The sequence below is a fragment of the Marmota monax genome, unplaced genomic scaffold, assembly GCF_021218885.2.
Source record: "Marmota monax isolate L192 unplaced genomic scaffold, Marmota_monax_Labrador192_F-V1.1 WCK01_AAM20220418_F8-fsc00019, whole genome shotgun sequence".
In the NCBI taxonomy this organism is placed as follows: domain Eukaryota; kingdom Metazoa; phylum Chordata; class Mammalia; order Rodentia; family Sciuridae; genus Marmota; species Marmota monax.
In genome coordinates this window covers 15,882,280-15,900,229 of record NW_026695242.1, presented here as the reverse complement: position 1 = coordinate 15,900,229, position 17,950 = coordinate 15,882,280, and the positions used below count along the sequence as shown (strand labels likewise).

Below are 17,950 nucleotides of genomic sequence, written 5' to 3'. Positions count from 1 at the left end.
TTCAGAAGTCACAGAGCAAGGTAGAGAAAATAGATAATAGATCAGGGGATACTATGAGGAAAGGAGAACACCAAAGAGTGAATATCAAGAATAAGAGAACGACATAAATTGAAAGTCTATCACATGCTTCAGTTGTTTATAGGGCATTAGGGATTCAGACCCTCTAAAGATCTACCTCCTGCCCTTCAAAGAACCCATCGCCTACAAAGAAAAGTCCAACATGAATAAATAAGTACAGTCAGGTGTTAGCAGAGTAACTGTATCTTAGGAATTAAGCTGATGCCAATGATCCAAATAGCAGCTTTCTGGAAGCAAAAATATAATCTCTAGAGCAAGAACCAGCCAAATCAGAGAGTAAACATTTTAGATTTGTGGGTCATGATGTATCTGTCACAGCTACACAACTGTGTGGTCAGAATACAAAAGTAGTCATTGATAATATGTAAATGAATGAGCATGGCTATGTTGCAATAAAACTTTATTGATAGAAACCAGCAACAGGCCAGAGTTGGCTCATAGTTTGCAAACCTTGTGAGTGTAAACCTTCTCCCAGAAATATAAACAATACCCAGGGAACTCATGGTATAAAATCACAAAATTATGACTGGAATTAATATATTAGTCATTAGCAATTTGTTTATTGTGTCTTTTATGAGAAAAGAGGAGTGAGTAGATATGGATATTAGAGATTGAGTCAAGGAGGACATTTGTAGTGGAACTGATTATCAGAGGAAATGGGAAATGTGAATAAACTAGACTCATCCTCCTCCTGTCCTACATCAGCTTATTCAGTACTGACACTGTACAAAAAGGAAGTAAAACAGAACATATCCATATCATCCGCTTTCAATGATGTTCTTCCACGGTGCCCTGTGAGAGCATATTAGAAGGTGCTGGAGTTTTTATATGACTGCATAGCCGTGAGATTGAAGAGTGGTTTCGGTTTCCAGTAGGTTTTATAAGTATCTCCTTCAGATGTTAAACTAATTTTAGTATTGCACACACCAGAAAAAAAAAGAAAGAAAGAAAGAAAATACCCCTTCTGAAAGACTGATGTTCTCCTGGCATCATGACAGAAAGCAGAGCAGATGGTTTGTGGAAATGGCACCAGGTGAACTTGCAGCTAGTTAGCACAGAAGAAAAGGTATAACCCAGAAGAGAGAACTCCAGCCAGCTTTTATAGTGGGAAGCTTTTTGGCTTTGTTTTTTGTTATATCATTCATCAAAAACAAAAGGTACCAAGCAGGATCTCTACTAAAATAGTAACACACTTTCTCCATCTCTTGGCCTTTGTTGGAGTCTTAGGTATCAAATTCCACTCGAGTCTCTTTTCCTCCTGTTTTGGTTTCTTCTCCAGATTCTGTTTCTTCTCCTATTGTGCTTCTGATTTTTTTTTTATTAGAATCTAAAACGGAAAGTCCCCTTGGGGACCATGCTCTGTGTCCAGAACAGCCCCATTTATCCTAGGTTGTCTTCAAATTTCTTTTCTGGTGGACTCTTCTTAAGCTTCTCTGTCCACTATGGTACCCACCAGTCACATGGTGGGTAAGCGCTTGCAGTGTGGCTTGCCCAAATCAACAGATGCTATCAATGTAAAATGCCAGATTTTTTAAATAGTATGTAAAAATGATATAAGCTATATCATTAACAATTCTTTTTGGTGGTCACATGTTGAAATGATATTTTGATCAATCCCCAGTACTGAAAAAAACAAAAGGAATAATATTTTAGATATTTGGGGCCAAATAAAATAGATAATAACATTCATTTCACCTGTTTTCTTTTTACCTTTTTAATATTAATTACATACTTGACTTACATTACATTTTATTGAATAGTGCTGCTCTAAAAGATTTGGGGGGGAAAAAAACTATATATTCCTTTGCAAAATTTTAAGTAGACATCTAAAATTTTTTTTTACTATGAGTTTGAGTAAGTTTTTGTTAAATAGTATAAAATGTTAAACATGCTAGAGAATAAAATAAGATGGTGATTAACTATAATTAGAAAAAGCTTTATATATGATTTGATAAGATTTTACATGTTAAAATTTGTAGTTAATAAAGCATAGCAGTTTGAAATAAATCATGTAAAATTGTTATCCTTGGGTTTTTCCAATTTATGTCAAAAAATATGGTTGCCTTGCAAATCATTATAGCTACATTTTGAGGGATCAGCATCATTAACTTTACTACTTGGCTTTTCTGAATTCAGAGTAGACAAGCCTTTGTGGGTTTTTGTTGTTGTTGTCGTTGTTTGTTTGTTTTGTGTAACAGGGATAGAACCCAGGGGCACCTAACAACTGAGCTACATTCCCAGCCCTTTTTATTTTATTTTTTAAATTTTAAGACAGGGTCTCACTAAGTTGCTTAGAGCCTCACTAAATCACTGAGGCTGACTTTGAACTCATGGTCCTCCTGGCTCAGCCTCCCAAGCCACTGGGATTACAGGCGTGCATCACCATGCCAGGCCAAGCCTTTGTTTTAACTGAAATATAGACAAGAAGGGAAAAATCAAGAATATATGGTTTGAGGTGTCTTGATATATACATAAAGGAAGCTTCTCCAAAACCAGTATTTTGATTTGACTCCTTATTGGTCATAATAAGACTAGGGATGGGTGGTGGGTAAAGGTGTTGACTGTACTGGATGCTGGCTCCTTCTTGGGCAAATGAATGGAGGTGTGAGATAGAAGTTGAGGATCTACCCCATCTGTATGTAGTTTCCCCTCAGAAAGCCTCCTGAGCACTCAGTAGGGATTCTCCAATTCAAATACAGATTTAAGATGAGGCCCAAAGGACTTAAAAACAGCATACTACAGGGACACAGCCACATCAATGTTTATAGCAGTACAATTCACAATAGCTAAACTGTGGAACCAACCTAGATGCCCTTCAGTGGATGAATGGATAAAAAAAAAAATGTGGCATATATACACAATGGAATTTTACTCAGCAATAAAAGAGAATAGAATCATGGCATTTGCAGGTAAATGGATGGAATTAGAGAAGATAATGCTAAGTGAAGTTAATCAATCCAAAAAAAAAGAACAAATGCCAAATGTTTTCTCTGATATAAGGAGGCTGATTCATAGTGGGGTAGGGAGGGGGAGCATGGGAGGATTAGATGAATTCTAGATAGGGCAGAGGGGTGGGAGGGGAAGGGAGGGGGCAGGGGGTTAGAAAAGACGGTGGAATATGATGGACATCATTATCCAAAGTACCTGTATGAAGACACGAATTGGTGTGAATATACTTTCTATACAACCAGAAAAAAATAAAAATAAAAGCCTGATTAAAACTAATTTTTTTTTTTTTTAAAGATGAGACACTGACAGAATAAAAAGCCTTTGCCCTTCCTTCTGTGCTGAGTCACTCCAGGATCCTTATGATAAGATGCAAGAAAGCAAAGCAATCATCCAACTCTCTTGTTGCCTTAGGGCATGAGCTTCCAGAGTTGGTTCAGCTTTGTGGACAGGGCTCAGAGCTTGGGGGTGAAATTCAGAATCTCCAGTGATAGAGAGAGAGATTTCATAAAATGGAAGGACTGCCTGAGTTCCTGACCCTTCATCTAAGAAGATCTGCCAACCCATGCCTCCGGGGCTGTTGGGCAGATATCTTTCTCCAGAGTCATTCTGTCTTGTAGGTAGAGCGGTTGATCCAGAGCCTGGGGGGAAATCGTGATGAAAGGGTCAGATGTTTGTTGTGACACTGTCTGTAGGCAGTTACATTTGCTAACACTCTCAAAGGTCTAGGAAAGATACCAAGAAATTAGAACACTGACTCCATGTCCTCCAGGAGTTTATACTCTAGTATATAACCCTTGCCAGTCGTACCCCTCTTCTTTGGTTGTATAATGCATACATAACATTTTTAAGTATCCAATTCAGTGGCATTAAGTGCATTCCCAATATTGTGTAACTGTCACTCTCATCTGTTTACAGAACTTTTCATCACACCAAACAGAAACTCTGAACCCATTAAGCAAGAATTCTCTATTCCTTCCAGTACCCTTCTACCACCCAACCAACACCGGGCAACCTCTAGTCTACTTTCAATCTCCATGAATCAGCCTGTTTTAAATACCTCATATAAGTAGGTTCATACAATATTTGCCCTTTTGTGTTTGCCATTTTTCATTTACCATGATATTTTCAAGGTTCATCTATATTGTATCATATATCAAAGCTTTATTCTTTTTAGTGGCTGAATAGTATTCCATTGTATGGATATACCACATTTATCTGTTCATCTGTTGATGGACACTTAGGTTTTTTCCACTTTTTGACAATTGTGATAATGCTCCTATCAACATTGGTGTGGAAGTATATGAGTATTTGTTCTCAGATCCTTTGGGTTTATATCTAGGAATGGTATTACTGGTTTATATAGTAATTCTAGATTTAGCTTTTTAAGGAACTGACAGACTTTTTTGCTATGGCTGCACCATTTCACATTTGAACCAGCAGTGAGAGAGGATCCCAATTTCTCCACATCCTCACCAGCACTTGGTATTTTTGTTTTTGTTTCATAATAGCTATCTAAGAGGGTATGAAGTGGTTTCTCATTGTAGTTTTGATTTGCATTTTTCTAATGATTAATCATGTTGTCCATTTTTAATATGCCACTTGTACATATTCTTTAGAGAAATACCTGTTTAAGTCCTTCATCATTTTTAAATGGATCATTTATCTGTTACTGAGTTGTAGGTCCTCATTATAGATTCTGTATATGAATCCCTTATCAGGTATATGATTTGCAGATTTTCTCCCATTTTGTGTCTGTCTGTCTACTTTCTTGATAGTATTCTTTGGTGCAAAAAAAAATTAATTTTTATGAAGCCCAATTATCTATTTTTCTTGTTACCTGCATTTTTATTGTCATTGGGAAATCCAAGGTCACAACAATGTTTACCAATGGTTTTTTCCAAGAATTTTAGTTTTAGCTCTTAAATTTGGGTTGTTGATCAAGTTTTAGTTGATTTCTATGTATGATTTGAGAGAAGGGTCTAATTGTATTCTCTTGCCTGAGGATATTTAATCTTCTTACTACCATTTATTGAAAAAAACTGCCCTTTCCTCATTGAATGATCTGGGCACCCTTGTCAAAATCATTGACTGTAGCTGTTAGGGTTTATTTCTGGACTCTTCTTTCCCATTAGTATATACGTCGATCCAGATGCCAGCCCCACAACCTCTTGATACTGTAACTTCATAAGAAGGTTTGGAATCCAGAATTGCAAGTCCTCCAATGTATTTCTTTATTCAAGATTGTTTTTAGTGGCCCCTCAAAAATGCATATTGATTTGGCAGATGTTCCCTTCTTTTTAAAAACTACATTTGAAAATGCAGAAAACCAAAGGAAGAAATAGAATTATAGGTAATATCACACCCTAGAATCAGCCACTGTCTTATTTTTAAATATTAAACAAGACAATATGGGATACCACTTCACACCCAGTAATATAGCTATCAAAAACACAAATAAGCCAGACACAGTGGCCTTGCCTCTAATCTCAGCAGCTTGGGAGGCTGAGGCAGGAGAATAGTGAGTTCAAAGCCAGCCTTAGCAAAAATGAGACACTAAGCAACTCGGTGAGACCCTGTGTCTAAATAAAACACAGAATAAGGCTGGGGATGTGGCTCAGTGGTCAAGTGCCCCTGAATTCAATCCCTAGTACCTTCTCCACCAAAAAAAGACAAATAATCAGAAGTGCTGGTGAGGATGTGGAGGTATTGGAACTCTCATACACTACCAGTGGAAATGTAAAATGGTGTAGTCACCTCAGAAAATAGTAGTATGGCAGTTCCTCAAAAAGGTAAAACTAGAATTACCATACCACCCAACAGTTCTACTCTTAAGTGTATACACAAGAGTAAAGACAAATATCCACGCAAAAATATTTGCACAAATGGTGATAGCAGTACTATTCAAAACAAAATAAATAAAATATGATTTATGCATACAATGGAATATTATTCAGCCATAAAAAAGAATGGAGTTTTGATGTGTGCCACAACATGGATGGACCTTGAAAACATGATGTCAAGTGAATGAAGCCAGCCACAAAATACCATATAAATGTACGATTTCATTTACAATAAATGTCCAGAATAGGAAATCTATAGAGATTGAAAGAAAATTGCTGGTTATTTAAGATTGGTGAGAGCAAGAGAGTTCAGGATTTCTTTTGGGGTAATGAAAATATTCTAAATTTGATTGTTTTGAGGGATGCACAACACAAATAAGCTAAAATCTTGTACACTTACAATGAATGAATTGTATCTTCAGTAAAGCAATTAACAAAACACACAAGTCTGGGCTTATTTCATACCTTCCCTTTTTTTAAATACCTTTATTTTATTTATTTATTTTTATGTGATGCTGAGGATCCAACCCAGGACCTTGCATGTGCTAGGTGAGCGCTGTATTGCTGAGCCACAACCCCAGCCCATACCTTTTCTTTTTTTAAAAAAATCTTAATATAACAGAAACTTCTTTGCAGGATCTGAAATGTTATTTAGCTTAATTATTTTTCATGGCTGTACAATTTTAATACCAGTAGAATATCATTATATATACACACAAACACACACACACACACACATACACATATTATGGACACAGGTGTATGTGTATACATATCTGTGTATGAAATGCCTTTGAAGTGCTAGGCATTAGATCATCAATATTAGTCACTCCTACATGGGTATTTGGTTCTCTCTATGCAGTTTTTTTTTCCTGATATAAATTACGTTGGCAATTATTAGATTTAGCCTAATTAGTGTTGACTATTTGTGAAATGATCATGTCCATGAAAGTCATGACAAATAGTGATTTGTCATTTTGTTAATGCACAAATTTGTATCTCACATGCTGAGAGACTGATGTGTGGAAGTTAATCATTTAGCTATTGATCTGTCCAGTACTGCACCTTAATTAGGTTTATTCATGAGTTGGGGTTCAGGAGAGTATCTCAAATGTCAAGGGTTTGTGCAGCTGCTGTGCTAACAGAATTGCAATTCTTTACAATGACGGCAGATGTAAAATACAACTTGAAAAATAAAAAGCCATGTAGATAATCCCTGGGGAAAGATTCCAGAAGTTGTTTTAATTTTTAAGGCCCGTTCTGCTAATGATGGTTCAGTTTATTCCTCTTATAACAACTTAGTCATGGTAACCATAGGGGCTGATGGAGTCTTAGTGGCATTTCCTAGTAAGCCAAGACAGGGTTGAGTTTAATGGAATTCAAATCCAAAAATCCGGTAGAATATTTATATAATACATAAATTAATCTCTGAGAAAACTTTTCATTTGACTTTGGAGCATGAAAAAATTTTGTCTAGGCCCTGGCTCCCTGATGTCCCATGGATTTCTTATATTTTCTTCTTCAGATACTCAAATTCATTTATACTAAAAATGAATGACTGATTATAGCTTAAAGGTTAAATCTTGTAAAGAGGAGGAAGCTAAGGTAGTTCAGGACCCTACAATTATACCCCGTGTGTGGTCACAACTCTACCTACAAATACATCAGTCAGATCATGAGGTCTCACCAGTAGGTGTTTTTATTGCATAATCCCTGTCTTGTGTGACATTTAAATTTTGGCTGAGATGAGCCATATGGAAATAAGATGCAAAATTCTCAAGATGAAATCCAGAGTGGCTTCTGAATGTGGCTGGTAATTCAGAGGCCATCGGGGAGAATGGTGGAGGTGGCTCTGGCTCCCTTCCCAGTGGGTTCATTGGTTACTCAGAGTGATAGCAGTGTTTGGTTTTATGTTTTCTCTTTTGAGTGATGAAGCAACAGTAAGGGCAAACGCCAATGTTAACATGTTAATACATATTTTATATTTGTGTGTCCCTCTTTTTTAAGTGCCTGGCTTTTGGACACAGTTGACTAAAAACCCCTGGTTTTGTATTTGAAATATTCTTTGTTCCATTTGTAACAATGCACTGATATATTTTCCCACATTTTTTTTTTTGTTTGTTTGTTTTTTAAGTTCTCCTGTGATGTTTTTGTTGCCTGCCCTGGGAAGATCTGTGTTTCCATTTATCAAAACAAATGGCAAGCTAGGGACCATTTAAAGGAGGGTTTTTTTAGTTAATAAAGCCAATCTCCTTGTTCTGTTATGTTAAAAGTACATTATCTTTTTATTGCCAGTTCTGTCTGGCTAGGTCTGTTTTCTGTCTTAGCAATCTCAGGGCTGCCTCACTTGCTTACTGTGTAGAGAATTACAAAATTATTAAGGGTGGGGCAGCACCAGCTGACTTACAGTACAAGCCATTTCTCAAAATAACCACAACAGTGCAATACTGATGTGTCATTTACGTCACAGTATGTTTTTATGAAATAGTTTGTGGCATTTTCATTTCTATTCCGGATGGAATCTTGTTCTCTCTCCCTTTTAATCAGGCATTTAATTTATTTTTATTATTAATATTTTCCACTCCATGTCTTGGCATGTCTCCAATTTAACAGCTTTGATGGGGGGGGGGGGGGCACACACATACACACACACACACAAAAAACCCCTCAACTGATCTTCCCTCATCCGACTCTCTAACATCAGTTTAACTGCAAATGTATTTTCCCCTTTGATGTGTACTAACTTTGAGTACAAAGTAGACTGTCTTAAGAGAGATTCGGAAATACAGTGGGGGCACATTACACATTTACACAGAACTGTTACCACGAACTGATAAAGTTGATGTACAACTTTGGAATTTTAAACACTTTCAACCAATTCAAGCTATTTAGTCATATATCCTGCTGCATTTTCCTTTTACAAATGTCTCTCTGTATAATGTCCTGTAATTAGAACAGGAAATCATTGAGTAACTGTAAGATGAATAAGAGCACTTAGACTGAAAGGAAAATTACCTTCCGAGAAATTATATTCTTTTTTTTTTTTTTCTGAATGTTACAATGTTGGTAATGATAGTAACAGCTGTAGCTACTCTTATCTGTAGAATTTTCATGCTCAGGTTTTCTGAAATTAAAAAAAATCATTTTCAGTAATAATCAAAGAGAAATGGACAGAAAATAGGAAATGCCTAATTATGACGAATATGCAGTGTCACAACAGAGCAGCAATTAAATAGAAACTTCAATATAATTGTCAATAGCAGTAAGTATTGGAACAGTGCCAGGTATATAAAGTTGATGCTTTGCCTTTGGTTGGTTGCTAGGAGCACAGAGAAAAGTATAAAGCTTTGAGAAAGGAATGTCTAATGTAATAAAGTAACAGAAGGAAGCATAAATCATTGTGAGAGCCTCTCGTATTGACATTATTTTACTTAAATTGTTTCAAAACTAGACATCAAGTTTTATAACATGAGCAAATTCATATTTGCTTGAGGGAACAAAAAGAAAAAGAAAACTGTTGTCTCAGAAGCACGAGGGACATTGTGTTTCAAACTTAGCCTTCATACATATTTGGAATCTTTTAAGTGAAAATCTTTAAATGTTTGTTTCTGTTGGCATCCAAATGCATTTGCCCTAATACGATTAAGGGAACTAAAGGGCAAAATACTTGGCAGATTTTTCAGTTGAGGTAATTAGGTGCAGGAAGGAACATGCATATTTTTTCCACCAGGCTCTATAAAATCCTGGTGTGCAGGTTTTTTTTTTTTTTTTTAAGATTTTTTTTTTAAGCTTACTGATGTTAGAAGTAGATTATAGTGGTTTTCAGTAAGCATAATAGTGTGATGTTTCCGAAACAAGTCTCCCTTCCTCCCCGCAGAATCAAAAAGAAAGTTACATTTCTAAATTGTGTAAGAGATAAAAGCAAATTTCTCCTCCGGAATTTATGTTTTCAGCCGTCTGTGCATTTGGCCACCATTAACTATTTTTAAAAAATAGCATTATGGATATTTGAAAGTCAATGCTCCATTAATTCATTGTGTTTGCCATTTCATGCATCTCTTTTTGTACAAAGACAACTTGAGCAACGTGCTATTCAGAATGAATGCCTGCTCTTACCCTCTCCCCCTACCTCTTCCCCACCCCCAGCCCCACTTTGAGGATTAAAGCAATGGTATACAGTTACTGTTTGAAAAGCCTGGGTGGAGTCTCATGTTATAATTACAGTTTCTCTGTGGAATTCTGTTTTGGACTTTGAAAATATATAAATAAGTGAAAAATTGACATTGAGAGAGGTTAACAAAACGTGTAATTATGATATAAGCACAGGATTAGAGTAATTTTGGTTGAGCATTACAAGCAGTGTACTTTAGGTATTAACTTTTAATAGGCAAAGTTCTTTTTATTGAAGTTGAAACGAGGTTTAGTAATTTTGGGTCTCTTATTCCCTTTGAATACTTCATTTTAAAATGGGCATGTTCGCATGTTTTAGGGGGGTGGGGAGGGGGAATTGAGGAATAGGATGATATTTTAATAGAATATGATAATTGTGGTTTTTAATTTCATTCTTGGCTACCAGCAATTTATTGCTGATCATTTTTTGTTGACTGGAATCAAGTAATATACATACACATACATATATATTTATTTATTTATGTATTTATTTATGTATTTATTTATTTATTTATATAAAATCCAACTAAATACAACCAACTAGAGTGTTAGAAGGATACTCCTTAGGGTAGTACTTTGATTTTTTTTTCCTATGTGGGTGTGGTTGAAAGAAAATCTTTGTTCCAGGAATACTTTGTCTTTTGCCAAACAAATGTATAATTTATCCATTCTTTATTCATTCTTAGTTTTATCTACTCTGCCTCTTATGAATTAGAAAGGGAGAACTGTCTTACATAGCATTTATTGACAGCCCTATTTCATGGGTAACTTTGCATAGGAGTATTTGTTTATGTGTGTATGAAATGCATAAGGAGGAAAGGAGAATCTGAAGAATTTAAATAAGAATTCTTGAAAGGGTCTTTTGACTTTGTTTCACAGTGTACTAGGGCAAAATAAAACATGCCAGCCATTGAACAATTTAATATTTTTGTAGCTGTATCAGGAGGAAGTTAATTTAATGCAGAGGCTTAGGAGGCCGTTATAGGATCATAGAATTTTAGATCTGGAAAGCTCTCTCAAACTCATACCTTTATACTCTGTTATACACCCTTTTAAAAAATATATTATTAAACTCACCACACTTTGTCTCTAGGAAGAAAAAAATATCTCTCCAGTAAAATAAACATGTCTGCCTAAACTACAAAGAGGGGTTTTGGGGTGTCTTTGCTTAGTGAAAACTTGACCCAGCTGACTCATTCTTCCAAGTCTCACTTCACCTCTGCATCTTCTCTTTCGTCTCACCTTAGTGTGCTTTGTTAGCATCCATAGAGTTCTGAGGGTCTCATGGGCTTTCTCTGGTTTTGTAAATATGAAAGTCAGTTCCCTGGGGATGTCTAATTATGAGGTTGGAAATTTGCCTCTGTCCAAACAATGCCAGAATTCTGGTCCAAATGGGTGGTTCTGTTCATAAGCAACAAAGTTATCATAATTTTTGTTTTGGCATCAATCAAGCTTTGCCACACTAGGCCAGATCCCAGCTGTACCTCTAGGCTCTTTGTGTGGAGAGAGTTTAATGAGGCACAGGGGCAATAGGCTTGCAAAACATAGGGTTGGTGTGATTTCCTATCACCTGAAGAGAGAGCTGATGTCCATGAAGGGTTTGTCAATAACATTAAATCACTACAGTAAGAATTGCAATGCTCTGAAATAATAATAAGCTAATTTAGCCAAAGTAGAATGATTCTGACTTATAACTAGCTAAACTCTCCATGAAACAGAAATCTCCTATTTTACTTGATCATAGGTCACTATCCTCATTCCTAATATTGTAAATTAGTTCAATCGCTATTATTATTCCTACTTCTATTATTATCTGAGGCATTTTGTCATAATAAAAAGTTCATCACCCTTGGAGTAAGAAGACTGGGTTATACCCTCACCTCCTTCATTTTCTAACTCTTTTAGATTCTGGACTAGTCACATAGATGTCTTAACCTCTTCTCTCACCTCTAAATTGGGTAATATTAACAGGTAATAATGCTGTGCATAGGGCTGCTGTGAGAAACAAAAGAAATACGTTATGTGAAGGACCTTTGCAAATTTTAGTGTTTTATTATCAGTCCTGGAAATAGCATTAATATTTGCTCTGCTTTCTAAACAGGAAAATAGTCCCTCAGGACCTCATATATTTAGTTAAGAAGACTTTTTTTTTTCATTTGATATCTTTTGTGATATCTGCAATAATCCTTAAAAACTGTGGCATGGAGAAGGGAACTTTTTTCCTATATTTTGTTCTAAGTATTAGAAGACTTAGAAGAGAAATCAAAATATGTGTGTGTGCATATAATGTATGTATATATATATATATATATATATGTGTGTGTGTGTGTGTGTGTGTGTATAGCAACTATGTATGTATGCATGTGTATAGATAGATATACATATGCATATACATATACATGACAAATTTATCTGAAGTGTGTGTGTGTGTGTGTGTGTGTGTGTGTGTAAACCCAAGCTAAATAAGTTACTATAATTCTATGCAAAAAAAAAAAAAACCTACACTCAGATTCAGAATTATGGATTTCAAAGTTGAGTGTGCAAGAGTTATATGAGATGTCTGTTAAAAATGTAAGGTCCTAGGCCCCAACCTTGGAGATTCTGAATCAGTCATCCTTGATGGCACACAGAGTCTGCTCTTTTGCAGGCATCCTGTGTACTTCTGAGGTAAGCAGTCCCAGGACCTCTCTTAGAAACATTGACTTCAGAATGAATAGATGGTTGTGAGATTCATTTCCATGAGTTGGGAGTGAAGGGAAGTTGCTATTTCTCATCCAACTAAGAGGAAGGATTCATGACTTGGCTAGTGAGTTAGCAACTGCGTGAAGGAAAGGAGAAGACATGTTTTGGCTAGGATGAGGTAGAAAGAACAAAAGAAGCAGCAGCCATGCCTAGGTGCAGAATATTGCCAGGGAGGTGATTCTGTATAGAACAGAGAATAAGGGAGAGATTAGAGATGGCTTCATCATGAAGAAATGGCTAGAGAAAAGCAGAACAAAATGATAGGTAGGAAGTAATGAGGATCGTAGTGTCCAGGTAATGCCATCTTCCATGAAACTAATTCTGAAGCAACTGTTCTTTCTCTGTCATTCAACTTGAAAAGTGCAACTTTCTCCATTTTATTTCAAGAGCACCTAAAGAAACTGGTGCAACTTTCTCCTTCACAGAAAGCCAATGGCATGACCAAAACAGAATTTTGGATCATTAGGTGTTTGCACAATATTTGCTACATACAAAAAATTGTATTAGATACTGAGGATGCTAAGAGGAGTAAATTGTGGGCAGTTCCTGGTTGTCTTCCTCTCATATTCACAATGTGCTGGACCAATAGAGTATAGTCACATACAGAGGGTATACTGATATCATGACACATTTGAGGGCTACTTCTGGAATAGCACTTAGATACTGGACTTTTGGTCGTGTTTGGTGAATGGTTCCATGAAAAATTGTTGGGCACAGATTTGATCCTAAAGTTTGAACTTAGTGTCTAGGTCTGCTAAAAGAATCTCAGATTAACATATCAAGGGACATATATCAGCATTTCAAAACTAGTTTTCCTTTATGGGCTTGCCTTCAATGTAAACATATTTCCTCTTAATTAAGTGTGCCAGCTGATAAAGTGGCTGCCCAGAGAATCCAGGCAGGAGTCTAAGGAATGTAAGCCATTAAAAGATGTCATCTTGCAAGCAGCTGAACATCTCCATTCATGGAGAAGCCTCCAGCCTGAGGAACTAAGTGAACATAATTAGAAATACATCTGGGTATTGGCCTCCTATCCGAAAGGTCATATGCACACCTTCCGTTGGTACTGGTTGCGTTCCATCATTATGGGCTGTCCTAACTCACTCATCTCCTACTGGTTACCAGATGGCCATGATAATGTCAGAATCCTTAACAACTGTCTTGTGAAATTCCCTGCAGCATGGCAAGGGCTCAAAATATTGAGTGTTTTCCCTCTGGATAAGCAAATGACAAGTCTTGGAATTGCTTACAACTGCCCCGATGGTACGGTTGTGGAGAGTGATGGCAAAATGGGTCATGGAACCTAAATTCCACTTGAGGTTGTTCAGGTGACAGGTCATCAAAGGGGGGGATGTTTGCCACATCTCAAGCATAAAATGAAGGAAGGATTCATCCATGCCAAATCTGGTTTCTGTAAATGAGCACAGGCATGTAAATAAGCAAGCATTAGGATCGTTGTAAGAGGAAGATTCATTAAATGTGCTGAAATGTTCTCCTGACTTGAGTTGGTTCTGATGGAACTCTCTCATAAGAATGCTTGGGGAGACCTCTCAGCATGATTCTCTGAAATATGCCAAGTTACCAGATGGATTTGAGGAACATTACAAGATAGGGGGTATGTGTAGGCAGGGTGGAGAAGAAGGATATATCAGTCAAGTTGGGATAGATCATGCTGCAATAACAAATGACTCCAAATCATAGTAGCTTAAAAGAACAAGGGTTTATTTTCTGCTTATGTTATGCATCTATTTTGAATCAACCAGGGGCTCTGCTCCATGTTATTTTTACTCCAAGACCCAGACTGGCAGAGTAGCTGCTATCTGAAGCATTACAGATGGCCAGAACAAAGACACAGGGAGACTGTGGTCGGTGGCACACTAGCTGTTAGCACAGCCACCACTTCTGTCATATATCATTGGCCAAAACAAGTCACAGGGCCACTGGACTCCCTAGAGGGTAGAAAGCACAGCCTTTCCTCAGGCCCATAAAGAGAACAGGAAATATTGGCTGTATAGCAATAATGACCCCCAGAGCAGGTAACAATGCTATTTGGACCCATGAACATTTCTCCCATGCCAGATGACCTTTTTGGAGGCCACAAACACTGAAAATATATATATATATATATATATATATATATATATATATATATATATATATATATATATATATATAATCTCCAGTATATATATATATTAAATATTAACATATTAAATATTAAACTGTGGGAGTCAGTGTGTAAAGAAGCTCAACATATTTCTGCTTTTTTATTTCCATGATGACTTTGATGATTAAAATGTCAAATACTCTCAAAAGAGTTTTTTGGTTCTCCTGCTCACTGGTGACACCAACATTGTTTAATACATCCTCAGAGCCACCCTACTCCTCTTTTCCTTGCAAGAGGTTACACTCCATAGGGAGCCTGAGGTGGGGGTGCGGGGTGAAGGGATGAATTATGAGGAGGAGCCAGAAGATTCTGGCACTGTCACCCTAGATGAGGAGAACTGGTTTGAGAGCCTTGCTGAAGATGACATCTTTACAGAAAACCAGACGTGATTATTGAAGTTATGCCACAGCCACGAAAGTTTTTTGTTTTATTTTCGTTGTTGGGGGAAAAAAAAGGGAGGTAATGCAAGTGTTTTCTCATTTGTCTAGGGGAGGACGAGGAAGAAACCAATGTGATCGTTCTCAGTTACCCTCAGTACTGCCGCTACCGCTCCATGCTGAAGCGCATTCAGGATAAGCCATCTTCCATTCTAACCGACCAGTTCGCGCTAGCCCTGGGTGGCATCGCAGTGGTCAGCAGGAACCCTCAGATCCTGTACTGCCGGGACACCTTTGACCACCCCACTCTCATAGAAAATGAGAGTATATGTGATGAATTTGGTGAGTCTTTGTTTTTTTGTTTTTCTATCTGAAATTCAACATGTGTCAACAGTTGTTCTTGTGAGGGGTGGTGAGGGGGAACAGGCCTGTGTGCCATCCCACTCCTCCCATTCCCCACAGCGTCATTCCCTTCTTGGCAGCCTTCGTTTACCACTGTTTAAAGATTATTATTTAATATTTGTTGTTCAATATAGAGTGAAGTTGGTTGGTTGACCTTGAAATTGGACTTCAGGACAGGAAGCTTTCATGCTTTTTCTTAAAAGGCTTTGGCTATTCAAATACTGTCTTTTTAGATTTGGTTAATCATTCCCTTTTGTAAGGTACTGTAAAATGCACAAATTGTAGGTACTTCAGTACTATAAAGTGAATAGGTAGATGGATGGATGGATGGATATATACAGTAGATTTCATGTTCCCCAATTTTTTCTTCATACACAGTGCCCACCCAAGATGGGCATGTGCACATACATTTGTCTGCTTCTCTGCCTAGCTCAGTGTCCACGAGTCTCTGTAGGCATAGGGATTTGGGGGAAAAAACATCACATCATCAGTTTGGGAAGTCTTGAATGGTGTAGAGACTGGAGGATGCAGACAGTTGTTTTCTCACATTTTCACTCTCTCATCTGTTTGTCAAAGAGATTGGATCACATTAGAGGTTCTCTGCAGACTGAATTCCTATACTTACAGAGGCATGACCACCTCCACCCTCACCCTCTACCCCCACCCTCCACCTTCTCTGGGAATCACCCCCATAGATGGGATGATGAAGCCCTGCTGAATCCCTCGTGGGCCCCTCGGTGGAAAAGAAGTTGAGACCCCCTGATCTAGAAAGAGCATAGCATCCCTTTGATCTGGAACATTCCTTGATGCTGTTGGTTTATGTTTCCCCCCAAAGAATCCTGGTTTACAGATTATTCAATTTCAGGTTATCCTGCTTAGCCATTACAGACCTCAGCATGGTTTGGGGAGTCCTTTCAAAATGGATTCTTTGTGACTCCAACAGCCCTGTTGCTCCTGCTTAGAGGGATTTTGTAAAGCAGATGTGGGGGCGAGGGGATGGGAATGATGACTCAAGAAGGAAGGGACAAGAGAAAAAAAAGAGAACAGAAAGATCTAACTTCATTGGAGTCTAAAGGCCATTACTTTTTTTTTCCCCTTATAAATTGTTTTCTCAGATGTCTTTTACAACTCTGGCTTATAAGATGACTCAATCTATGAGAGTGTAATAGTGTTTGTACAAGTTCTATTTTCTTTCTTTAAAGAAGGATTTATTGTCATATTTTTAATATTCAAAAAATCTTATTTAAGGAGATAAATGTGCATTTTTTTCAATATCCTCTTTTCATCCATCTAATCATCAGATTAGCATGTACAGACCTCCCCTTTTCAGTATTGGTGAACTTTTCTTCCATATCCCCTGCTCCAAAACCCTGTATCCTACCTGTTACTCAAGTGGTCTCTAAATTCCTGGCACCCACTGAAACTGTAAGAGTGCTTTCTCTCATTTGAGATGATTCAAAATTAGAGTTTCACAATGTAATATAATGAAAAAAAATGTTTTAACCTTTTTGGCTAATTTAAGAGTTATTAGTCATTGCCTTTCAAAGCTGTTACATCTAGAATTGGTAATAGAAAGAAGTTCCAATTCAACAGCGATCACAATGGCTGTTAAGAGTTCCTAAATTAGTTTTAAATGTTCTCACAAACACAAGCGTCTGACTTTTGAATGTTTTCCTGAACTTTCTTCTGGTATAGCTAATGTCAATGCTGTTTTACCTTCTTTAGCCTCTTAAAGGGGAAGTTTTCTTTTGGAATAAAGGTATCTTTAAAGAGCTTCTAGATGGTTCTTTTAATAATTGGAGTATTAGATTTTTTTTCAGTTAAGCTTGTACTTCAAATAGTTTCTACTTTTGAAAGTAGTTTGTGTGAACAAGTCAACAAAAAAAGCTTGTTTTGACCCAATTTGAACACCTTAACTAACATGTCTCCCCCACCTCCTCCTTTCCGTCACAAATCTTAATTTCCAGAGAACACCCTTTTAAATCTCCCAACTGGTTGTATTTGAAATCGGCATGGGCTAACGTGTTTGTTAAAACATGGCGTTAGGTTTCTCCAACCAACTAACAGTTGGTGGAAGAACATAAATTTAATTAGTGACTAGCATTAAACAAATGTTCCTAATATTAAACACTGCCAGATGACTGAAACACTTCTGTCAGATTACTGAGAGTGCCAAGGGGCCCACAGATGAATTTTCTACACAGTGTATATTCTGTACCACACGT

General features: G+C 37.1%; 1 protein-coding gene across 2 annotated transcripts in view; it reads left to right on the top strand.

Annotated features, from left to right (window-relative positions):
• Positions 1 to 17,950, top strand: part of Arid5b (AT-rich interaction domain 5B) — a 178,745-nt gene that overhangs the window by 73,645 nt on the left and 87,150 nt on the right. For both annotated transcript variants that reach the window (XM_046419660.2, XM_046419664.2), the window contains one exon: positions 15,435 to 15,665. In XM_046419660.2, coding sequence (XP_046275616.1) covers positions 15,435 to 15,665 — 231 coding nt within the window. The remainder of the gene's footprint in view (positions 1 to 15,434; positions 15,666 to 17,950) is intronic.